Source organism: Carcharodon carcharias, chromosome 2 (assembly GCF_017639515.1).
Source record: "Carcharodon carcharias isolate sCarCar2 chromosome 2, sCarCar2.pri, whole genome shotgun sequence".
In the NCBI taxonomy this organism is placed as follows: Eukaryota; Metazoa; Chordata; class Chondrichthyes; order Lamniformes; family Lamnidae; genus Carcharodon; species Carcharodon carcharias.
The window spans coordinates 20,462,128-20,488,004 of NC_054468.1; the positions used below are offsets into that span (position 1 = coordinate 20,462,128).

General features: G+C 41.6%; 1 protein-coding gene across 1 annotated transcript in view; it reads left to right on the plus strand.

Moving 5' to 3' along the window:
* The first annotated feature begins 427 nt into the window (after nucleotides 1-427).
* The window catches only part of LOC121275365 (ceruloplasmin), a 52,898-nt gene continuing 27,448 nt past the window's right edge, over nucleotides 428-25,877 (plus strand). The window contains exons 1-7 of the mRNA XM_041182887.1: nucleotides 428-659; nucleotides 9,688-9,932; nucleotides 12,799-13,011; nucleotides 15,497-15,676; nucleotides 20,980-21,234; nucleotides 22,530-22,698; nucleotides 24,483-24,622. Coding sequence (XP_041038821.1) covers nucleotides 502-659; nucleotides 9,688-9,932; nucleotides 12,799-13,011; nucleotides 15,497-15,676; nucleotides 20,980-21,234; nucleotides 22,530-22,698; nucleotides 24,483-24,622 — 1,360 coding nt within the window. The 5' untranslated portion in view covers nucleotides 428-501. The remainder of the gene's footprint in view (nucleotides 660-9,687; nucleotides 9,933-12,798; nucleotides 13,012-15,496; nucleotides 15,677-20,979; nucleotides 21,235-22,529; nucleotides 22,699-24,482; nucleotides 24,623-25,877) is intronic.

The window sequence follows — 25,877 nt, forward strand, 5'->3', positions numbered from 1 at the left end:
TGATTTTCTTCCTTTTGTTGTTGTTATTCATTTATATATAGTTTTTAAATGTGCGAGCAATGTACCTGAAATGAATTTCCATGTAGACAATAAAGTGAAATTGAAAATTAAAATTTAACATAGAACGGTCCATGTTCTTTGTGATCCTACAAAGTTAAAATAATTACGTTGAGTATTGCACAAGAGATTTATTTTGTTTGCCAACGTGAGGCCTGTGTAGCAGTCAGAAACAACACCTGTGACCTGCTGTTGACCTAGAAAAAAAGAATCATTAGTGAACCTGTGGAACTTGCCAGAATGGACATGCGTTGGAGGAACAATGCCTGTTTATCTAAATTACAACACCAACATTCTTTTGCAATTCTCCCTTTTCTCATTGGTCGGGTAAATCAAACACCGCTGATGGTTCCTCCCCTGACTTATAAATGTGGGATTTCCAAATCATTTAAAGATTCTTCTAATTTCTCTCTCTCCCTCTCAGCTGAAGAATTCCATGATAAGATGAAGACAGTGCCAGCTATTTGCTTCTTCTTGTTACATTTCAGTGCTGTTTCAAGGGCCCTAAACCGGGAGCATTATTTCGGTATTAGGGAAATCAGTTGGAATTATGCTCCTAGTGGCAGAAATATAATTGCTGGTACAACGATCGAAAAGGATGAGTGAGTATATATGAACGTTAAGACAAAAAGAAAACCTGCAATTGCTTGAAATATGAATTAGAAAAGCTGAGGGTGGTGTAAATGTTGGAGGCTGGTCAGCATTTGAAGGAGAAAGACAGGCTAATAATTTAGTTTTGACTGGTAAACTAGATAAACAAACCTGTAATCTTTATCTTAGAGTACTCTCTGATTTTATGTACCTGTATATAGTTTATTTGAATTCAGGTGTTTAGCAGAATGAGAGGTGATCTTATTGAAACATAAAATTCTTGGAGGCCAATAAGTCTGAGAGACTAAAAGCAAAAAACTGCGGATGCTGGAAATCCAAAACAAAAATAAAAATATCTGGAAAAACACAGCAGGTCTGACAGCATCTGCAGAGAGGAGCACAGTTAACATTTCGAGTCCGTATGACTCTTCAACAGAACTAAGTCATACGGGCTCGAAACGTTAACTGTGCTCCTCTCCGCAGATGCTGTCAGACCTGCTGAGTTTTTCCAAGGTATTTTTAAGTCTGAGAGACTGTTTCCCCTGGCTGGAGAGTCTAGAACTAGGGGTCATTGTCTCAGGATAAAGGGTCAATCATTTCAGAGTGAGATAAGGAGAAATTTCTTCACTCAGAGGAACTGGAATCATTTGGAATTCTCTACTCCCAGAGAGCTGTGGCTGTTCAGTCACTAAGGGCAGAATTTTCCAGTCGGTGTGCGGGGCAGACCCAACACGGTGATGCGTAAATTGACACGCGGACACGCAGCCGACTCTGGTGCGCGCCATCGCGATATTTCGTTTGGCGGGCACGTGCTGGAGTCGGCTGTGTGCCCGCTGAAATGTTAACGGCCTATTAAGACCATTAAGAAACCAATTGAGATGCTTGAGAACGCTGCCTGTCCCACCTTAAGGTTGGCGGGGAGGCAAAAGCCCAAGCGGCCTTCGGGTTTTTCAGGAAAACTCATCCATGGGCGGGATGAGGTTTTCTGAAGCTCTTATTGAATAAATAAATTAATTTCCACAAATATAAAAAACATGTCCCCACTTATGTGACACAGCCACATGAGGAGATATGTTTAAATACTTTTTAAACCTTTCGTTTCTTTTTTTAAAGATCGATTGAAACTCCCTGAGGCAGCGTTGTGCCTCACAGATTGCTGCGCTCTGTTGTCCGCATGCGCGAAAGAGCACTGGCCCCAACTCTCCCCCCTCCTCCCCCCCCGCCCCAACCCCCCGCCCGCACAGGTAACACTGAGCGCAACCGGCCGATATTACGCTCCTGCTCAGCCCGCCCGCCATAGGAAAATTCCTGACCTAAGTGTATCCAAGACTGAAATTGATGGATTTCTGAACCTTAAGGGAATCAAGGGATTAGGTGGGATAATAGAGTTCAGGTGGAAGGTAATCCATTATCTCACTAGATGGCAGAGCAGACACAAAGGGCCAAGTGGCCTGCTTAAGTCCCTATTTCTTATCTTCTCCGACAGAGAAAGTCATTACTCTTGAAAGGCAAAGAGTAAAAAGAGTCAGTCTCTGTGTTCCACGTGCCGCCTCCTTTATCAGCAAAGCAATCAGAGTAGCTCAGCTCCTCTTAGGTTTTCCTTCCCTGTTGAAATATTAATTGATAGTGTTTGCTTCCCACTGTTTGCTCATTTTGAAATGTTTAATGTGGTGTGCAGGACAGTTTGTTCTGGTAACAGAAAAGGGCTTCAGTGGTGGAGGGGCTACTGACACTAGCCTAATGGTCTTGGTGCTGAGAGTTAGTGCCAGTGTAACGATTAAAGCCAGGAACAAACTGGCATGTTGTTAAAATGTACCTGCAGGGGTAATGTCAATAGGTTGTGTGAAATTGGCTTCCTGGAGTCCCAATGGTTAAATGCAACAGGTGTGACAATGAACCATACAGCATGGAAGGTGCTTTATGCTTCATCTCCAGTTTTCAAAGAGTCTTTGGATCTCAGTCGGACTTGTTTTTTAGATTTTGATAAACAGGCATTGTTCCTCTAATGCATATCCATTCTGGTAGGTTCCATGTTTTTACGAATGAGTTTCTTCTGGGTCAAGAAGGCTGACCTAGCCAGCGATGCCCACAGCCCACGAAATAATTTTTTAAAAATAGGCCACAGGAGTTGTGTATCATTAACCCTCAAATTGCTGAATAAGCCTCTCGCCAGCAAGCAACATAATTCTCTTGCGCAATATTTAGCTCAATTATTTATGCCTGGCAAAGGATGGGAAGTGATATTCCACAAGGATCAGTGCTGGGGCTCACTAGAGGTCCCTAAGATGATGAAATTGTTTGGTAAGGTAAAAATCGAGATTTTTCCACTTGCAGGTGAGATCAGAACTAGAGGTCATTAATATGAGATAGTCACTAAGCAATCCAAAAGGGAATTTGGAAGAAATTTCTTTACCCAGGGAGGAAGTTAGATAAATGCATGCTGGAGGAAGGACTAGCAGAATATGTTAATGGGGTTAGAAGAAAGGTGATTGGCACATAAGCAGCTGGATGGACCTATTGTGCCAAATGTTCTGTTTCTCTGAGAGGAATGTTATGCCATTGGCCTTTTATGGTCCTGCCAAAGTCAACGGACTTTTGAACAGCCCACTGCATTTTACAGCCCCATCCCCACTGCAACAGGGCTGCTGTAAAATTCTGCTCTACGTTGTTAATACTACAAAATACTATGTAATATCATATAGGATGACAACAGATAAGCCATGGCCGGAATCTTCCAGTCCCCCCTGCGTGTTCCACTGTGATAGGTCTGGGAGGCCATTGACATCAGTGGGACTAGAAGATCCCACCGGAGTGAGGGGTTGGAAAATTCCGGCCTACGATTGAATCCAGTGATCCTGAAAGACGTTTTAAAAGGGCATCTCCGTGCTACATTGAGATAGATTTTTATTGTTACTGCCTGTGCCTTAAGGAAAGTCCTTTGGGGAGGCTCTCCAGAATGCATTGGCTTTCTCTTTCATTCAGTTAGAAGCCTGAACTGAAACATTTTGGCAGGGACAATGAGGATCGGCAATATAAATTAAATGGCACAGTTTTAAAGGGAGTGCAGGAACAGAGAGACCTCGAGATCATATATTTGAATGCAGCAGGACAAGTTGACATGGAGGTTAAAAAAAAAGAACATGGAATCTTTCGCTGCATAAAGAGAGGCATTGAGTACAAAACAAAAAGTAAATCTTTCTCAATCATTGGTTAGTCGTCAGCTGGAGCATTGGATCCATTTCTGGGCACCAAACTTTAGGAAGAATGTCAAGGACATGGAGAGGGTGCAGAGGAGATTTACCACAATGATACAGGAAAAGAGAGAATTTAGTTATGTGGAGAGACTAGAGAAGCTGGAATTGTTCTCCTGAGAACATGGAAGGTTAAGTTGAAATTAAATAGAGGTGTTCAAAACTATGAGGGCTTTGATAGAGGATGTGAACGTATGAATTAGGAGCAGGAGTTTGGCCACTCGGCCCCTCGAGCCTGCTCCGCCACTCAATAAGATCATGGCTGATCTGAATGTAACCTCAACCCCACATTCCTGCCTACCCCCGATAACCTTTCACCCGGCTGTTAATTAAGAATCTATCGAGCTCTGCCTTAAAAATAGTCAAAGACTTTGGTTCCGCCACCTTTGGAGGAAGAGAGCTCCAAAGACTCACTACCCTCTGAGAGAAAAAAATTCTCCTCAGCTCTGTCTTAAATAAACAACCCTAATTTTTAAAAAGTGACTCCCAGTTCTAGATTCTCCCACAAGAGGAAACATCCTTTCCACATTCATCCTGTCAAGACCCCTCAGGATCTTAAAGGTTTCAATTAAGTCACCTCTTCCTCTTCTAAATTCCAGTGGATACAGGCTTAATCTGTCCAGCCTTTTCTCATAAGACAACCAGCCCATTCCTGGTATTAGTCTAGTAAACCTTCTCTGAACTTTTTCTAACACATTTACATTGAGAATAGTACTGTACACAATACTTCAGATGTGATCTCACCAATGCCCTATACAACTGAAGCATAACCTCCCTACTTTTGTAATCAATTCTCCTCGCAATAAATGATAACATTCTATTAGCTTTCCTAATTACCTGCTATACCTGCACACTAACCTTTTGTGATTCATGCACTAGGACACCCAGATCCCTCTGAATCTCAGAGCTCTGCAATCTCTCACTATTTAGATAATAAGCTTCTTTTTTATTCTTCCTGCCAAAATGAACAATTTCACATTTGCTCACATTATAATCCATTTGCCATGTCCTTGTCCATTCACTTAACCTATCTATGTCACTTTGTGGCTTCCTTACGTCCTCTTCACAATTTACTTTCCTACCTATCTTGTCTCGTCAGAAAATTTAGCAACCTCTCCTTCGGTCCCTTCATCCAATTCATTTATATAAATTGTAAAAGGTTGAGGCCTCAGCACTGATCATTGTGGCACACCACTCATCACATCCTGCCAACCAGAAAAATACTCATTTATGTCAACTATCTGTTTCCTGTTAGCCAGCCAATCTTCTATCCACGCCAATATGTTACCCCCTACACCATGAGCTTTTATTTTCTGCAATAACCTTTGATCAAATGCCTTCTGGAAATTGAACATCTGCATCCCCTTTATCCACAGCACATGTGACTCCTTCAAAGAACTCCATCAAATTGGCTAAACATGATTTCTCTTTCACAAAACCATGTTGACTCTGCCTGATTACTTTGAATTTTTCCAAGTGCCCTGATGTAACATCTTTAATAATAGCTTCTAACATTTTCCCTAAGACAGATGTTAAGCTAACTGGCCTATATTTTTTCTGTTTTCTGTCTCCCTTTTTGAATAAAGGAGTTATATTTCCTATTTTCCAATCTAATGGAACCCTGCCCAAATCTAGGGAATTTCGGAAAATTAAAACCAGTGCATCAACTATTTCACTAGCCACTTCTTCCAAGGCCTTAGGGTGGAGTCCATCCAGACCTGGGGATAGAGTAGTAGGATAGGGAGAAACTGTTTCCACTGGTAGGAGGGTCAGTAACCAAAGGTTGCAGGTTGAAGATAATTGAGGAAAAAAATGAGTGGAAATGAGGAGAAACATTTTTATGCAGCAAGTTATCATCCGGAATTCTGTTATGACACGGCAAAAGATGTGTGCCAGGTGGATCAAACCCACGAGGGAAGCTTAGTCACGCGGTCACAACGGTTTTGCAAGTCCTATTGTATTTCAAGATGCGTGCTCTGAATTCGGAAGTAATAAGTCTACCAAGACTTCAGTGATTTTTAGAAAACTAAATTAAACATTTATTAATAAAAGAAAAAATTTCAAGCACCAACATAAGGCTACAAATTCCTACTATAATAACTCCTAAAACCTCCAATTAATCTGGCTTCCAGTTACACCCCTGTTAAGGCAACGGTTAAAAAAAAATTTAAACAGATGCCAGCAAGTTCCCACAATACCCTGGAGAGTAGGATTCAAAATAGCTTTTCCCAGCTTCAGTTTCTGTAGACAGCAGGCTTAATGTGCAAATACTGGAGGCTTTTCACACTTCTGGTACATCTTACAATGCCTTCCATGACACATAGCCTCATCCTCCTTTGTTACTCCCTTTTAATGTAAATTACATTGTTCCCATCTGCCTTTGGAACTTAACCTTTCTCATAATATAAATCTATTCATGGTGCTAATATTGTCAGTAACCTTTGTGAAAAAAAAACACACTACTTGGTCTAATTTCTCTGGCTAGGTATAAACATCCTACCATCTCCTTGAAATTCAAACTGCCCTGATTTATCTAAAACTGCAAATTCACCTCACCTCACATTCTAAGACTTCAGCCATGTTTATGTATTTAGCATTTCAAACATTGCTTCTTTGATGAGTCAAAGCCTCCAGACCAGCTGTCTCCAAATCAATTAAATCCCCCACCACCAACCCCCCAACACACACACACACAAACTATCCAAACCCCACTACTGACCTACTTTTACAATAAATTATACTAATATTATGAGAATTATTATACTTTCGTGACAATTGACTACCTAAAAGAGTGGTGGAAGAAGATTTAATTGTAAACGTCATAAGGAAATTGGATATACACTTGGAAAGAAGCCGTTTACTGAGCTTTTGGCAAATATTAAGGGAAATGCTGCATGGTCAGATGCGCTGGGCTAGAAATTGTTTGTCCTGATATTTGGGCGTGTGAGTCATGATTTGCAAACTGCCCATGCCTGTTAAAAACAAGATGGGTCGCACGTAAAATTGTGTACCCACCATGTTTCCATGATTGCAGTGTGACCTGGTCTCCATTGCAAATACTAGCATCCTTTCCTCTGCTCAGTGCAGGGAGGTGAGCAGCATTGTGAAGGAATCGCATGCTCCAGGCGGCCTTTCTGTTTTAAAAGGTCAATCCCTATAAAAAGGAAATTGCAGCAATGTACTACGGCTGTTGGATAATCTTACTTTTGAGCGGAGGGACAAGGAGGATGGCACACCAGGTGAGAAAAAGGGCTGCCTGCTTTACTGACACCGTCCTGTACACAGAGAGGTGGAGGCCAGGAAGGAGCCCATATTTTTCCACTAGGGGCAGGATGGTCTTTATTGGTTGATGATGGCCAGTGGGACTTTGTGAAGGGGAGTGTGACATGGATGTACTTTGGGGGAATAGTCAGTCCATGTCGAAGTGGCAAGTTCTTCTTCCCTGCAGCACATTCTCACAAAATGGTTCCATTTACTGTGTCTTGTTGCATGTGGTCCCCACCCACCGGCTTCCTCATCTTCATTTCCATATCATGATGCAGACCATGTGGTATCACAGCAACTGCCCCCATATCTGGGTAAGACACTGGCCTTTCCACCCACCCTGTTTGCGATAAAGATCTCCAAATGTCTTCAGCAATTAATCACAGTGCTTCCATCCAGTCTTGGTAAAAGTTGTTCAGACACACTTTTCCTGAAACTTGTTGAGCGATCCTTTAAATAGCTCCAGAACAGGGCCCATCTTGATCAATTCTGGTATCTGCCTGTAATGTCCGAGAGATTAAAATTACAACTGACACAATGTTATTGCAAACACAACAACTCTATTATCAAAAAGCTTAAAACTTAAGGAATTAAGAAGCAATTTGAGACACATACGCCATAGGCAGTGAGTCTAGGTAGACTGCTTTCAGCAGGACTTCTCTCCATGATAGACTATCTCTGACGGCGCTCTGCTGATGAAGGTTCTTAGCCTCCTTTGATCTTTTTGCTGCATAGCAACTGTCCTTGTGTTGATCATTCTGAGCCGCTTGATTTGCTTCTGGCCATCAGTCTCTGACCATTCCACATCAAACTGAATATAGTCCAAAATATCACCCGCATTCGGCTTCCTCACATTTTCCTCCTGCAGGTAGTTGTTTAACATCTGGGTGTACTTGCCTTTTGTCTCCTTCAATGTTCAAGCATCTCACAGGTGGTTGTGCAACCATCCCCAAGTTATGAAACGTTGTTTGCATCAAAGGTTGTTTAAAAAACACAACTGTAGCAGTTCTTTAGAAAAGACTGCTTTGCAAGCCACAACATTTTTCCAAAAGTTGTAACATGCTCCAAGAATTGTCAGCTTATTTCCACTGCCCCTTTGCAATAAGCTTAAACATATCCTTACATGTCTTTGCATCAACCCGTTCACATCAATGGCATCACAGTAACATGCTCCCAATGTTTTGGCACACACTTGCATGCTCCACGTCATAAAAATATAATAATTTTCACAATATTATTGGGATTTATTGTAAAGTAGGAATAGTGGGGTCTGGATAGTCTGTGTGTGGGTCTGTATGTGTGTTGGGGGACTTAATTGAATTGAAGACTGCTGGTATAAAGGTTTTGATGTATCAGAAGAGAAGCTAGGTTTGAAATGCTAAATAAGTAAACATGGCTAAAGTTTTAGAATATGAGGTGTAAAGGAAAATTTGCATTTTTAGATAAACCAGAGTAGTTTTAATTTCAAAAGAGAGGGTGAAATGTTACACTTAGCCAGAAGCCAAATAGTGTGTTTATTTTTCCCAAAGCTTACAGATAAAATTGGTACTGTGAATGATTTTTATTATTAGAAAGATAAAGTCCAAAGACAGATTGAAACAATGAAATTTGCATTCAAAGGGGAAATAATTATTAAGGAGAGAAAGCTGTGGGTAAGAGGAAGGAATTCTAAGATCTAACAAGTGTGAAATGCCTCCAGCCTCAATGTACCAAGCTGTTGCCTATAGGAACTGAACCTAAGAGAATTCACAACGAGTATCGCTATCCAGGGTATCGTGTGCTTTGCCTGATTCTGTTAAAATCTATTTTGTTTTTACTGTTGCCTTAACAGGAGTGTAACTGGGAGTCAGATTAATTAGGGGAGCTAGAAGTTATCATAGTAATAATTTGTATACCTATGTATATGCTTAAAATTTTTATTTTATTAATAAATGTTTAATTTAGTTTTGTAAAAAACCTCTAAGACTCAATGGACATATTACTACTGAATTAAAAGCATGCATCTTGAAATAAAAATGCAAATTGCAAAACAGTTGTGGCAGTTGTTTCAAGTTTCCCTCTGGATTTGAGCAGCTTAGCATTTATCATCCGCTGTGCCATAACACCCACTCCTCTGCAGTAACATTGTGTGGCCATTGTTGTTTCATACATAAGAAGATCTCAGGTAGGCCTTAGTAGCACCAATGGAAGTGGAACTTTGCAAATGAATTTAATGTCCATTGTCTTTTAGATGGAATCATAATTACACAACTAATTATACCAAATAAAAACATAAAAGCTTTTTGAAAAATAGCAGGTGACTTTCTCCCAGTCTCGAGGCAAACAGTAATTGCTCAACCAACACCATCAAAAATCAGATTATACAGTTACTTATCACGTGGCTCTTTGTGGGATTTTGGCTTCAGTGTCTTTATTTCAAAAGAATTTAATTAACTATGAAATGCTTTGGGACAGAGGCACTATATACTAAAAGTCCTTTCTTCCTTTGTGTCCATTGATGATAATTGTATTTTACAATATGCAGGCATGCATCTGAATTCCTGAAACGGGGTCCAACCAGGATAGGAAGTATCTATAAGAAAGCTGTGTACGTGGAATATACTGATGGCAATTATACCCAGGAGGTTGCAAAACCTAAATGGTTGGGATTTCTAGGACCAATTATAAAGGCTGAACAAGGTGATACCGTCATCATTCACCTGAGGAATTTTGCTTCTCGACCCTATTCACTTCATCCACATGGTTTCACCTACACAAAAGGAAATGAAGGTAACTTTTTCTTGGCTGATGTTTATTATTTTCTCCCTTTGCTCTTATCTGCCTAGTGAGAGATAGACTATAACTGGCCACAATGAGTTACACAAGATTTATCAACTCCACAGAGAATGACTGTGCCTTTCCTTGGTATTGCTTTGAAAGAGTAACTGCAGTTGTGATTACTCTGTGTTGTGGCTGGAGCTGATGTTAATCACTGAGCAGGCCAAATCCCAGAGGGAAACTTGTCTTACTGATCATAACTTTTTTTTTGTATTTTGAAAATGAGGGGAAAACTACTGATCCCAGAAGCATAGAATCCCAGTAACACTTTTAGGATTTTAAAATTAGAAGATTTGTTGACAAGAAGAAAAAAACCCTTAAGTACACAAGATTAAAATGACACAGTTAAGCAGTCTTATGAAACTTTCCCCAGAAAAACCACTTGGTCAGAACACACAAGTAAACTATAAACTTATAGATTTTAACCATAAAATTCCAGTAATATTACCCAAGGCAAAAACTGTTGTCACTTTAGTAAAGAATACTACATGATTTCTCACTCTCTTTCACTCTTCTGTGGAAATCCCTGAAAGAAGGGCTCTGAAAGAGACTGTTTTCTGAAAACAAAGACTTTTCTGGCTTGAAACTGTATGGCTGCTTCAAATTCACAGCCTTTCTCAGCACAGGTCTCAGGACATCTCCCCCATGCAGCCAACACAACTCAACTAAACATCTTTTCTTAAATATCTTTTTCTCCTTTGATCTTAGACTCCATGGGCAGAATTTTGCCCTTGGTGGGGGTGCTCGGTGAGGGCGGTGGGGGGTGGGGGGGAGGTCAGGAAGTCAACCGCCGCCCACGATCGGCACCGCACCGCGATTTTATGTGGGCAGGTCAGCTCAGCGCTGCCTGTGCGGACAGGGGGAGGAGGGAGAGTGGGCCTGGAGCAAACTTCGTGCATGCGTGTGAAAGAGTGCTTCAATCTCCCTGAGGCACAGAGCTGCCTCAGGGAGATGAAGCGCTGTTTAAGAAAACTAATGAAGAAAATAAAAATGTCACAAAACATGTCCCCTCGTGTAACTCTGTCACATGATTAGGGACATGCTTTTAATTCAAGTGTAAAATTTTTATCTTACTTTTATTTGCTTTAGGAAATCTCATCCACGGGCGGGATGAGGTTCCCTAAAAGGTGCAAAGGCCGCTTGGCGTTTTCGCCTGTCCGACAACCGTGAGGTTGGACGGGCAGCGTAAATTTGAACTTAATGATTTTTTTTAATGGCCTTAATAGGCCTTTTAATTGTTGGTGGGCTGCCGACTCCGAAACAGTGTGGGACTAGGCGACGACGCTTGCCCAATGTCATCGCGCGTTATTTCATGTTCAGCCGTGCCTGGCCGCCAAGCTCAATATTCTCCCCCATTTTCCTAAGCACCTCTTCCCAAAATATAAAAATCTTTCATGTTTTCCTATTGCCTCCACTTTTGGGTAAAATAAAATTTAATAAACTTCCCTTGTTTACTTATGAAACCTTTGTAAGTTGTAAAAGTCCCTTGTCACTTCTAAACTCCCTTTGAAATGTAACAGCTGAGAAGTTACCTATCACCTGATGCAAATTTTAAAACCCAACCTATTTACGCATACATTCAACTTCGTAGCCTCTCATTACAAATACACGCATCTAGCGCCTTTACCTCTCATCTCTCCACACACACACACACACACACACTCACTCACTGCCTTCTTTACAGAATACCACCATATTCCCAAAAATATTTAAAAATAATAACATCCATCTTTACATCTGCGTGAAAAATAGAGAATATTAACCCACAAGCTGCCACCATCCCTTGATACAATCCACCACAAATACAACTTGCACATGTATAACATCATTTACATTTCCACAAAGCTACACAAGATCCATCTCAGATTTATGCTCATTGTCCAGTTTCAATCCCTCAGCTTCATGCCTTTGTCACAGCACCAAATAGCGCTAACCAAAGCCAAAAAAAAGATGCATCACTATGATCATGTTGCATTATCATTCATCATTCTCCCTGATTTCTTCACCGGATCTGTCTGGACTTGAACAAGTACACCAATACTCCTGCTCCCTTCTCCATTTCTTATTGTTCCCAGCTGCTCCATATGGAGTAAGCCATCTTCTCCTCAACACTGGCTCACCTCCACTTTTGTCAGCAGTGCCCCCTTTTCAGAGGTGGACATCAAACAAGCCTCTGCACAATGAGGTGGACATAAAAGATCCCATGGCACTATTTTGAAGAGAAGCAGAGATCTCCTTGGTGGTCTCCCAACAGTTTTCCTCACCCAACATCATTAAAACAGCTTAAGTGGTCATTCATCTCATTGCTGTTTGTGGGAGCTTGCTTTGCACAGATTAGCTGCTGCACTTACTGGGTATAACAGTGGCTGCACTTCAAAAGTAGTTCCCATGCCCTAGGACCTCTCCTCCATCTATCCCCCCATTGTCATTATAGCATCCATCCTTGCTCTTTCCCAGTGCTTCCAAACACCACAGTCCTCACAGTGCTCCTTCTTGCTATATGTCCTTTCCCAGTTCTTCTAGATTCCGTACATCCCTTGCTAGTTCACCCAAGCTCAAAAAAGGGTAAAACTGAAAGTTCACCACAAAGTTGAACTTACCTTTAATGGTAATAAAAAGCATCATCTCCCAACTTCATGATTTTGTTCCCTCATTTGGCCTACTGTTTTCAATCTTTGCAGTGTCCTTTATTGTTGGCTTTCACTTTAATTTTCTCAATACAAATAAATATCTCTTTCATATTGGTGCAAACTTGCAAGTATAAAAGGGATATTATTGCAGCATAACATGAAATTAATCCTGTCCTTTGGGTTTCTAGGTGCACTTTATCCTGACAACTCCACAATCCTGGAGAAAAGGGATGACATTGTAAATCCAGAAACACAATACACTTACACATGGAACCTAACAGAAGATCAAACCCCAGGTGACAGTGACATCGACTGTTCGACAAGGATTTATCACTCGCATATCGATGCACCCAGAGATGTTTCAACCGGTCTTATTGGTCCTTTGATCATTTGCAAAAAAGGTAATGATTGACTGATCTGTTCCAAGGTGCAGAGCCTCTGCTGGAGATAACATGTTGCACTGGTGCAGCTCATAGCTTGATATTGTAACGGAGAAATGTAAAAATGAAGCCTGCGAAAAAGCCAAGCATGTAAAAACTGGCTTACTCCACTGTCTCCTGGTACAGGTGTGATCTTTACTGGAATTGCTTGTCTTCAGGTCAGCAATGCCAGAAACCTAACAGAGATATCTCTGGAGTCCTGTCATCAAACAGGACAAAGCTTGGCTCACGTGGACATAAATTCTGGCATGGACGGTTAAATCAAATGACCTGTTTCTCTGCTGTGCATTGTATGTAATTCTAAATAACATTAGCTCCAAAATAAAATGGATGCTCAGCATCCAGGACCAGGCAATGCTAATCTGGGGGAATACAAGCAAAATACTGTAGAGGCTGGAAACCTGATATAAAAACAAAAAAACGCTGGAAAAACTCAGTAGGTCTGGCAGCATCTGTGGAGAGGCAGAGTTAATGTTTCAAGTGAGCATGAGTCAAAATCAATCTTTCTTTCTAAACTGGGGGAATGTTGACTGGTACCTTAAGGTCTACCATGGAAAAACCCAACTTCAGTGATACAGCGAGGAAGCTAAAGCCTTCTTATCAGCTTGCAAAGGATCCAGGAGCACCCAAATAATCTCTAATAACCTCAACCTGGGGGAAGCCTGTAGCTTCCTGAAGGTTTGTAGGCAGGTTCTCCAATTTGATGCAAAGAGAAGTTCTCGGGATCAGATTCAAAGGCTCAGAGAAAAGGATATCACAAGGCTAAATTCAAAATGAGCGTTTATATAAGATCCCAAAATGCTTTATTAGTGATTAATTACTTTTGAAGAGTGCTCACTGTCATTGAATAAGCAAATCTGACTGCCAGTCAGTTCAGAGCATTCTCTCATTGTTGTGCTTAAATGTAAGCTTGCATTCACACCTTGGAGTGGACTCAAATACTGAAACCTTTGACTCAGAAGTAACATTGCCATTATTGAACCAAGCTAAAAACAAACTAACTCTTCCACAAAGGCCAGGTCATACCCATCAAATAATTAAGATGACAACCTCCCTGGGCATGATCTATATTTACGTGAGTCCCCGATTTAGACATAACCATCAGGCATTCTGCATACTCATATATTAGCCAAAGTGAGTTAAATGTCTCCTGGGTCCACAATGCACTCAAACATATCTCCATCCAATGCATCATGTTGACCACTTTGACTGGAAACCTGTGATTGAGAATGAGGCCTAAGATGCTAGACAGCAGAGGAGAGTTGGTATGAGTTATGGAGACAGGTCTTCACTACCACAGGCTGCAAAATACCAACAATGAAGCTGAAGTCAGGGACTTAAGGAAATCAGGGACCTATCCAGGGCTTGTCCCTCGAGTACCAAAGCAAACTACTGCAGCTGCTGGAAATCTGAAATAGTAACAAAAATATGCTGGAAACACTCAACAGGTCAGGCAGCATCTTTGAAGAGAAACAGTTAACATTGCAATTAACTGTCGACGAAACTTTCTGATGAAAGGTCACCTCAACCTGAAACATTAACTCAGTTTCTCTCCACCAGATGCTGTCTGACCTGCTGAATATTTCCAGCATTTTCTGTTTTTATTTCTGTCCATTGAGCGGTATGTTATGTTGGTGTCACAATATTCTTTTGTAATCCACATTCTGACATTGCAGCAGAAATGTAAAGTGTTGAAACAGCATCCGGAAAGGGAGGGAGTGGCTGTACACTATCAATTAAAAGGGTAAAAGGCTATAATATGTTTTGTGCCACTGATTTAACTGTATGTCCAAACCCTAGAGCCATTACAGCATAGAAGGAGGCCATTCGGTCCACTGAGCCTAATAGATGGTGTTCCAACTAAACATTATAGAAAGTACTTGAGCTGTACAAATTGAACAAGCCTAATCTAGCACTGATGTCTATCCTCAAGCACTGTCAGATCAGAAGCAGAAGGTTGTGTATTGAAGTTCCGTTGCAGACTTGAGTACAGATTTTATGTGGACTGTTCAGTGCAGTACAAAGGGAGTATAGCATTGCTAGAAGTGCTAACTTTCAGTTGAGACCAATAAAGTGAGGTAGAGTTAATAGACTCCACGGCACTACCCGAAGAGAAGGACATTTGCCTGGTGACCTATTCCTCATTTAGCATCATCAAAAGCATATTATCTGATCATTCAGGCATTTGCTGTTTATGGGACTTTCTTGGGCACAAATTGGCCGACTGTGTTTATCCATACAACAATGACTTCAAAATTAATTCATTGGCTGTAAAGTAGAATGCGATTAATTGATGCTAGTTCTTACTTCTTTAAGCTTTGAATATTTTTAAGTTGCCCTTTGACTTTTCCCATTTTACCCACCAAACATCTGCTTAGCTCAATGAAGACTCATAAAAACACTGCTGAATTGCTTAATTATTTCCACTTCCCTGTTTGATTTATAGGTGTTTTAACTGGCAAGAAAAAACAGGGCAAAATGCCAAGTGAAGAGTTTGCCCTAATGTTCTCAGTGGTGGATGAAAACTTCAGCTGGTATCTGGATGAGAATATTAGAACTTATTGCACTAACCCAAGTAAAGTGGATCAAGAAGATGAAGACTTTATGGAAAGTAACAAAATGCACTGTAAGATACCACTTATAATCTGCTTGATTAGAATTGCTTAATTTCCACAGAACCCTATAATTCATGTTCTCTTTTGCACAGTCTTGTATCTTCCTTGCCTTTGCCAAGCTCCAAAGGCTCTCTACCCCACCGTACACAGATGTATTCTTATTATGTGCTTTCTCCACCTTCCTGATTAGCCAGCAGCTTTTAGTCCCAGCAGCATCACTGGGAGCAACGGCCACTGCTGGGACTCCAACACTGTCCCGGCGGTTTAAGAGCAGTCCAACCGGACTAAATGCTGGAGCCAACAGGACCATGTAAGTCCAGGGTCTCGCAGAAGGAACAGAAGGGATCCAGGGTACAGAGTGCAGAGGTGAACAGAGGTTGTGATGGCAAGGCCAGGTAGGCAGAGAGGGTACACCTGGGCAATGGGAGGGTGGGTGGGTGGGGGTCCCTGATCGGGAAAGGGTGCCAGTGATGGAAACACATCCTCACCTCTCCCACTCAAAGACCGGGCAGGATGACTTCCTTCCCCAGCCCCAAAATTGAGGATGGGCAGGAAGCGACACTCAAGTGGCTGGTCGGACACCCAGGGAATCTTACGCCCCCCTCCCCCTTGCAAAAAACACATTGATGGGGGCCTGTAACATTCTGCCCCTGGAGTTGGATTTGAACCCACAATATAGTGATCCTGAGGTGAGAGTGGTACCAACGTGAGCCATGGCTGACACAATAAGTTATTGTATGAACTGGATACTGTGATCCCACATATCATCTTGAGTACATCTTCAGTCTTCCAAAATTAAGTCTAATGAGTAATTTAGTGAGACACGTTGATTTATGAAACAAAAGGCTATTGTATTTTACAAAACAGTGAGCAGACAAGAGTAACATTCTATAGTAAGCCTCACATTATTCCAAGTTATTTTTGCAGTCGTCCATGTAACAGAAAATAACAGATGTAACTTAATTTCTCTGTTTGCAGGATAAATTATTCTTGTTTCTAGAAGGTTCTCTCAAACTAGTTGGTCGACGTTATGTAAGGATATCAGTAGATATCTGATACAAGAGCAAGATGCTGAAAATCTGAAATAAAAACCAAAAAATGTTGGAAATGCTCAGCAGGTCGGGTAGCATCTCAACCTGAAACATTAACTCTGTCTCTCTCCACAGACACTGCCCGATCTGATAAATATTTCCAGCATTTTTGTTTTTATTCCAATAGATATTGGAAATGTTTTAGAACTGAGAGATTAAAATTGCCTGGAGGGTGCTTTCTCTGCAAATATAATACCGCTGTTCAAGAAAGGAGGGAGAGAGAAAACAGTGAACTGCAGACCAGATAGCCTGACATCAGTCATCAGGAAAGTGCTGGAATCTATTATTTTGGAAGTCTTAAAAATGCATTTAGAAAAGCATAGAATAATTAGAACAAGTCAACATGGTTTTACAAAAAGGAAACCCTGTTTAACAAATTTATTAAATTTTTGTTTGGATGTAACTAGTTGGAAAGATAAAGCGGAATTAGTAGATTAGTACAGTTGGTCTTCCAAAAGGCATTCGATAAGGTGCCACACAAGAGGTTAATGCATAAGATAAAGGCTCATGGGTTTGGGGTGTTATTAATTGGCTAATGGACGGGAAGAGGAAGAGGGATAAGCAAAACATTTTCAAGTTGGCAGGCTGTGACTAGTGGAGTCCCGCAAGGATCAGTGCTGGGGCCCCAGCTATTTAAAATCTATATTTATGACTTAGATGAAGAGACAGAGAGTAATGTATCTAAGTTTGCTGATGATACAAAGCGAACTGGGATGCAAGCTATGAGGAGGACACGAAGAGGCTGCAAGGAGATATAGACAGGCTAAGTGAGTAAGTGACAAGGTGGTAGATGGTGTATAATGTGGGGAAGTGTGAGGTTATTCAAATTGGTCAGAAGAATACAAAAAACAGAATATCTTTTAAAAGGCATGAAACTTAGAAATATTGATTTTCAGAGGCACTTGGGTGTACTCATACAAGGAACACAGAAAGTTAGCATACAGGTACAGCCAGCAATTAGGAAAGCAAATGGCATATTGGCCTTTATTGCAAGGGGAATGGAGCACAAGAATAAAGAGGCCTTGCTGCAATTTTATGGAGCTTTGGTGAGACCACACCTGGAACAGTGTGCAATTTGGTCTGCATATTTGAGGAAGGACATACTTGCACTGGAGGAAGTACAGCGAAGGTTCATTAGATTGGTCTCTGGGATGAGAGGGTTGTCCTATGATGAGAGGCTGTGTAAATTGGATCTGTATTCTCTGGAGTTTAGAAAAATGAAAGATAATCTCATTGAAACATTCAAGAATATGAACGGCTGTTACAGAGCTGATTTTCCAGGCAACTTTTCTTGGTGGAAACTGCAGCGACATATGGGCATCTAACTCTATAATAAAGAAGAACTCTCTGCTAGAGGGTTCCTGTGCTGCTAACTCATTGGTTTATACAGATCATGTGATCTTACAGCACAGTATTATTCTGAAAGTTACAGTCTTACATTTATCAGAACAATAATTACTATAAGGGCTGTGACAGGTTACACCAAGACATTAAGATAAAACCAAAATACTGCGGATGCTGGAAATCTGAAACAGAAACAAAAAATGCTGGAAAAACTCAGCGGATCCAGCAACATTCCATAGGGACCGTTCCCCCTGGGACAGCCTGGTCCACTCCTCCATCACCCCCAACACCTCATCCCCTTCCCATGCAACCGCAGAAGGTGCAACACCTGCCCCTTTACCTCCTGCCTCCTCACCGTCCAAGGGCCCAAACACTCCATTCAGGTGAAGCAGCACTTCACTTACACCTCCTTCAATTTGGTCTACTGCATTCACTGCTCCTAATGTGGTGTCCTCAACATTAGAGAGACCAAACGGAGACTGGGTGACCGCTTTGTGGAACACCTTCGGATCAGCACCTCATTTCTGATTAGGCACTTTACAGCCTTCCAGACTTAACATTGAGTTCAACACCTTCAGACCATGAATTCTCTCCTCCATCCTTGCCCCTTTTTTAATCCCCTTTTTTCTACATTCATTTTTATTTTTTATCCACTTATTTTTATTTTTAGTTGTTTATCCATGGTTTTTTCCCCTTTTTTATCGCCCCTTCTATCCTATTTTCTATCCCTTTTTCCCCAACACTGCCTCCTTCCCCACCCCATCCCCAAAGGGGCCATCTGTTACTTGTTCCATGTTGTTCCTTCACACAATGCTATCCTTGTTCTGCTATTATCACATTCTTATCTTTATGCCATTATCAGTACCTTTTTTAGCCTTTACCACGACCATTAGCACTCCCTTTGTCCTTTAGTTCATGGCATCTTTGTCAATCTCTCCTTGACCCCACCTGTCACTGGCCTTCTACCCAGATTCACCTACTCCACCCCCTTTAAACAGAATAAATTTCATCACATTTCCACTTCTCTTAAGCTCTGAAGAAGGGCCATACGGACTCAAAACATTAACTCTGTTTCTCTCTCCACATTTGCTGCCAGCCCTATTGAGTTTTTCCAGCATTTTCTGTTTTTATGTGTACCGAGACATTGTTTCCCCTGCTGGGGAATCTAGAACAAGGGGGCACAGTTTTAGGATAACAGGCCAATCATTTAGGACTGACATGAGGAGAAATTTCTTCTCTCAAACGGTTGTGACTCTTTAGAATTCCCTACTCAAGAGGATTGTGGATGTGCCATCATTGAATATATTTAAGGCTGAGATAGACAGGATCTTGGCCTCGCGAGGAATCTAGGGATATGAGGAGCAGGTGGGAAAGTGGAGCTGAAACTCAAGATTATAGTGAATGCCAGAGCAAGCTTGATGGGCCTTTTGGTCCACCCCCTGATCCCATTTCTTATGTTCTCATGTTACCAGGCCCCACAAGACAACTGAGACAACATACTTCTTTTTTCTCTTACTACTTATCTGGGCAGGAAGCCAAGAGCTTGACCTAACATCCCTCTGAGTTTTCCATATTTGGGGATTGGCCAGCGTAGCTACTAATCAAACTGGCCATTGCCTCCCAAGTGAAAAGTTTGCTGTCAGTCATTCCTGATACCCTCAAGGAAAGAGCCATCGCAACATTATAGGTTTGAACAGTAAACACGAGTGTTTAAGAACCAAGAGATTAAGCTATTAGTTACTAATCATTCTTGCATGCTTTACAACTGTAATTATTCTCACTTATTTATGAATGAACTGCCATTTTTTAAGTGGAAATAGTTCTGCAAGAAACTGCATTTCGGACAGGCACTTCGTTTAAGTCTGATTTACATTTCGAGATGCCCTGTGTTGAGAATTGAAATTAATATTATCATTTTAATATAAATTACACCAAAATCTTTCTGTTCAAATACTCTGAAGTATAACACCCCACAAAGACTAACATCTTAAGATGATACATCTGACAGCTGTCTGTTGTGAGCAGGTAGCTTCTGCAGACAGGATGCAGCATGTGAAAGACGTTACATGCTGCCTCTCATAGTCCAAAGTGTAAAAGTTAAAAAATCCAAAACAGAAAATAAAGTCCATTTTGCTAGACTGGAGAACTATTTGGAATGCAAGTTGCAGCGTATTTTTATTATTCATTTGTGGGATGTGGGCGTCATTGTCTAGGCCAGCATGTGTAGAAAATAGTAAATAATAAGTGAGAATAACTACAGTTGCATAACATGCAAGAATTATAAGTAACTAAGCTTAGTTCTGAAACACTCGTGTCTTTCCCTATATAGTATATGGGATCAGTAGATCATTGTTTCATCAAGAGTGACTTACAGTCAATACAGCACCATTCTCAGGACAGTAAATATCTTCATCCTTACTTATTAAAACAGATATGCTTTGAGTGAACACAGGTTCCAAAGGCTTAGTAGCTCAGCTGTCGCAGTAAAGGCGGTGATGGGGGACCATGCAGTGTCCCCACAAAGGGAGAGAAATACCAGTGGTTCAGAACTTCTGGTGTACTTTGAAATGCCTCTTGGCAGTTAATTAGCAGAGGCTGAGAGAAGCTGCTTGCGAAATTTTGTTGGGGTTAAGTTGGGTTGGGTTGGGTTGGGTTGGGTTGGGCTGGGTTGGGTTGTGAACACAGAGAGATTGCTGCATGTATTTGGATGACCAAAACAAAGAGAAACAAAACAAAGTGTAGTCAGGTCTCGTGTTAGGTAGGGGGTGGGTGGGAGGTGGTGGAAGTTTGATAAAGGATCAAATTTACATTATGCTAAAATGGATCGATATTCAAATCAATGTTTTGTTAAGTCCTTACACTCTATTTATATTTTTCAGCCATTAATGGATACGTCTACGGAAACCTGCCTGACCTCTCCATGTTCACTGGCGATAAAGTGGTCTGGTATCTATTTGGGATGGGAAATGAGGTGGATATACACTCTGCATATTTCCATGGACAGACTCTGATCGATAGGCATCACCATGTTGATACTATCAGCCTATTTCCAGCCACATTTGTCACTGCTGAGATGGTTCCCAAGAATCCAGGAACATGGCTGCTCAGCTGTCAAGTCAATGACCATGTGGAAGGTTTGAAAATTTTCCTTCTCCCTCTCAACAGCTTTGTTTTTAAGGGTACATTTTTCTGTGCTTATCCAGCACTGGGACATATAATTTTCACTTCTGCTGTCAGCCTTTCTTTTGACAATGTTTTCTTCTGAGTTAAAATTAAATTAAGTCAAGTGCATGGCCTGGAGTTTGTGAGTGGGGTGAAGGCACAGCACTAACTGGTGACCTCATAGAAAGCTGCCCACAACGATCTCTGTGGCAAAGCTATCACCTCTCAAAGTGTCAGCTCGAGCCTGACGCCAAGGGCTGAACTTTACGCTGATTGGGCGGGCGCGTGCCCAGCCCCCATCGGGCGTGAAATCGTGCGAGATGACATCGGGCGAGTGTCCCGACGTCATCCTGCACTCCCTAGATATTCCGGTCTGTGGGCGCGGGCGCGCGTGTGTGTCGGATCCGCGCCCACCATCAATTAAAAGGCCACGTAAGGCCTTTAAAAAGGCAATTGGCCAAGTTTTCACATTGCCCGTGCGATTTCACGCTCGTCACCCGGGCAAAACAGGCAGGAGGGCAGCCGGCATTTTGCAAAACCTCATTCATGGGCGGCATAAATAGGGGCTGCAGCGCTGCCATTGTGAGCAGTGAGGAGGTTTGGAAAGAGTTCGCTGCTGGTTGCTTATTGGTACCTGGCAGCTTTGTTTGTGTTCATTGTTAACATTTTAGGCTGGGACAGACAGATTTTTGGTCTCTCGTGGAATCAATGGATATGGGGAGAGGGCAGAAAAGTGAGGTTGAAGCCCAAGATCAGCCATTACCGTACTGAATGGTTGAGCAGGCTCGATGGATCCTGCTCCTATTCCTTGTGTTCTTTTGAACCACTTACTGGGGAAAAATAGCTGAGCTGGTCTCCCATTACTGTCCTCATGATTTTAATCTTCTCCTATGTGGGTCTCTAGTCTTATGCAAAATAGCCCCACCTACCCTTTGCAATGGGGTTTGGGGAACCCACGCCCATCGGACGCGGCAAGTAATCTGCCAGACATCAGTATTCAGAGCCAGCATTCCAGTCTCTGATGTCTTAAGGATTTCTGGAGTGGTGCCTGAGTCCAACACTTCTGCCTCCAGGGCCGGAATACTACAACAGAACCAGTGGATACTCCATTCAGATGTGAATACCCCACATCCCGGCATTTTGAGGTTGTACTTTAATCAACCCTTGTTGAGCACAGAACTCAAACCTTCACCTTCTGACTCAGCCAAAGACTCACCATTCTGATGCAGTAACTGATAATAAACCACCATTATTTTTGTGGTTACAGCTGGAATGCAAGCCTTGTTTAAAGTTGTCGACTATGAGAAGAAAACCAAAAAGGCCACCAGTAAAGGACATGAAAGACGTTATTACATTGCTGCAGAGGAGGTCATCTGGGACTATGGACCATCTGGTTTGGACCAATTCACAGCAAAGCCTTTAACCAGTCAGCATGGGTAAGTCACCCTGAGCCATTGTGTATGTACAGATAAGAGAAATAGTGAGGCCAAGAGAAAAAGCCAGACAAAGGAACGGTGGGCAAATTTCCAGACTTGTGTTATGATAGTGGGTTGAAGGTGTTTGGATGTGTTTCTTGGAGATAGTGAACCCAGTGCTCCTTGGGGCAGCACCCAAAGTGGATCTCAAGTCTCAGATTGCCCAAGTGTGGTATTGGCATTAAAATGATCCAGCCATCTGCCCCGTGCAGAGCTACCCACTAACAGTTCTTTCACTGGGAAACAGATCTGGAAGCAGAAGCTCTGTTTGTGTAGCCCCAAGGTCTCCCACCCATTTAATTTAGAGGGGGTTTGGGGAGCAGGATTTCCTGACTGCTGCTCCATGATCAGGGTATTAGCCCGAGGGTTTCAAGGCAGCCAGAATGGAGGGAGGTGGAGGAGGAGTAGGAAAAGTATTTACCTGCTTCAGTTAAGAATGGCATTTGTTATGAACTCAGTATAGACCAGCAACATTTTTTTTTTAATCCAAAAACCCAGGCATTTACTAAAAGAATGTAGGGACAAGGTTCATGGTTTAAAATCAAAAGAATTTTACCACATAAAAATCAAAAAATATGAATACTAATAGCTGCACTTTATCTTAAGTCGTCAGTTACGTTAAAGATATTAAAAATACAATGAACACAGATGCTTAGACTTTAGACCAAACTTCTTAACTCAACTTTCCTTCTACACTCATTTGAATTACACCCCCAACAAACTCATCAGATACATGTCCGAAATGAGAAGATTAGCCCTTTGCTCTGAGTACCGTTTCAAAGATTCATATAGGGGCTGAGATTTCTTGGACCTTCTGCTTACTTCTGGCAAGGTTTTCCCTTCAAATCTCCTCCAATCGTCCCATGATTGTAGACTCCCCATTTAACACAGGCGCCACTAGCATCTTTAGTATAGCCGCCTTGGGTCTTTAATCTTTAACACTGGACTCTTGCATCCAAAACTCTCTCTGTCTCCCCCCGACCCCTCTCAGCTTGGCTATCCCAGAAATCAAACTCACTTTCAGTGTCCTTCAGTTAACCAGCATTCAGAATTTCAACTCAATCCTTCTTGAAAAAAAAATGTCCTCTCCAGCCAGCTTGTGCTAAACTAAGCTCAAATTGCTTGAACATAGAACCACACCCAAAGACTTACTCACCCTTATAATTAACTTCTGTTTGACCATACTTTTGCTGTTGTTTATCTCCTGGGCAGCTTGGTCACATGCTCAGTTACTGGCAGCCGGCTGCTTTTTGCCAGAATTCGTTCAGAGAAATCTAGTTCTTAAATGGACCATCACCCCAACATAAAACATGTTTTTTCTTTCTCCCCAGCAGCATAATGGCTATCACAGATGTTAATACTTGCTGACAAATTTCAAACTGATCTTAAATGTGACACCAGCACTGACTTAATGGCGTTCCCTGTTTTTACACTGAGGGTCCTGAAGAATCACATGCCCATTTTGTGGGGATTCCATCCGGCTGTTAAGTGGTAGCCACAGAAAATGATAGAGTTGCTTCTATAGGTCTGTGCATGAGGGGGAATCTAAAACCTCCATAGTCGCTGTAGGCTGAGATTCCGCCTTTCCGAGGAGCTGATGAGCTCACATGATGCCAGACTTCTCATTTGGAGAACAGAACCTGACCTAGCAGAAAGGAGAGTGGAGTGAAGAATGACATTTTTAAAAAAAATGTGGCTTAAGTGCTGTAACGTTCACTGATTGCAGTATGTTCCTGTACCTGCAGAGATGCTGTGGTATTTTTTGAAAAAGGGGAGACAAGAATTGGAGGGAAATACAGAAAGGCTGTTTACAGAGAATACACAGATGACACTTTTAAAAAGCACAAGGAGAGGACAGCAGATGAAGAGCATCTTGGAATACTTGGTAAAGAGTAAATTAAGAGATTTTTGCTTTAGTTTGATATTTCATTGTGAAAAACGAAGTATTTCAACAAAGAGTATTTGACATCTTTTTTTCTTGTAAATAAGGGAGAGGAACTTGGGTAGATTTTGACTTTATATGACAGTAGATAAACGGGCAATAGCAAATTAGCAGCTTGTTTTACATCTCGTCTGAGTTTTATCTTTACTGAAGCCAACACAAATGAAAATGGGGAAGATATGCAGAAGAGGCTGCCAACTTCATATCATTGGTTTTACAGCATCACGCAAAGTCTAAGATCTACCCCTTAACTTCAAACAAGTTTTTGATTAGAAATATAAACAGGTAAAGGTGTCACAAATGTAATTGTATCATACTAGGACATCTAATGCGATGTGTGGTGCTTGAAGTACTGCAGGTTATTAGGCCTAAGGATGTACACAGCACCATGTAGTGTAGGCCCCGAGCACTTTTTACCTTCAGAACCAGCACATCGGCTGGGTACAAAGAAGGAAGAAGAACTTGAATCGATACAGCCTCATGTTGCTGCACCTGGAACCTCTGACAGGAATCCAGTTTCTCAGCGCCATTTTGCCTGAGAAACACATCAAGCGACGGCGGTTAAAAAAAAAATACAGGAAGGCTGGTTTGTGACTTGTGAGCAACTTTCTGCAGTACTTAAAACAAATCTGGAATCTCTTTAAGCAATTGAATAGCTGCTGACATCTAATAGCCCATGCAAGTGATCTCAGAGTTCTCCTGCTTTATGTGCTTCACTTGAGCTGGCAAATTATGTAAAGAGGCTTCGAAACAGAAAACGCTTGAAATGCTCAGCAGGTCAGACAATGTCAGCGGAGAGAGAAACAGAGTTAATGGTTCAGGCTGATGACTTTAGTCCGCTCATACAGTACAGTAGTGTACAGTCAGCACTCACACATAGAAATCTAGTTTTGTGCATTAGCCCTTACTTCAAACCACTTGAAAATTCCTTTGAATATTCTGCTTTGTTACTTCAAACCTGTTTTAGCTTTTCTTTGAGTTTCCAAAAAAAAAACCCGGATTCAGGCTGATATTTAAACTATCCAGGGTGGTGAATTGCAGGAAACGTTTAAATGGAAACTTCACTGGACTGGGGGGAATGAGCTGGATCCCAGTCTTTTTATCAATTGGTTCATTGAAAATGAATGAGGTGCAACAGGAGAAAGCAAAACGTTAACATTTGCCCATTGTCATCGGGATTGGGATTTCATCCTTTGTG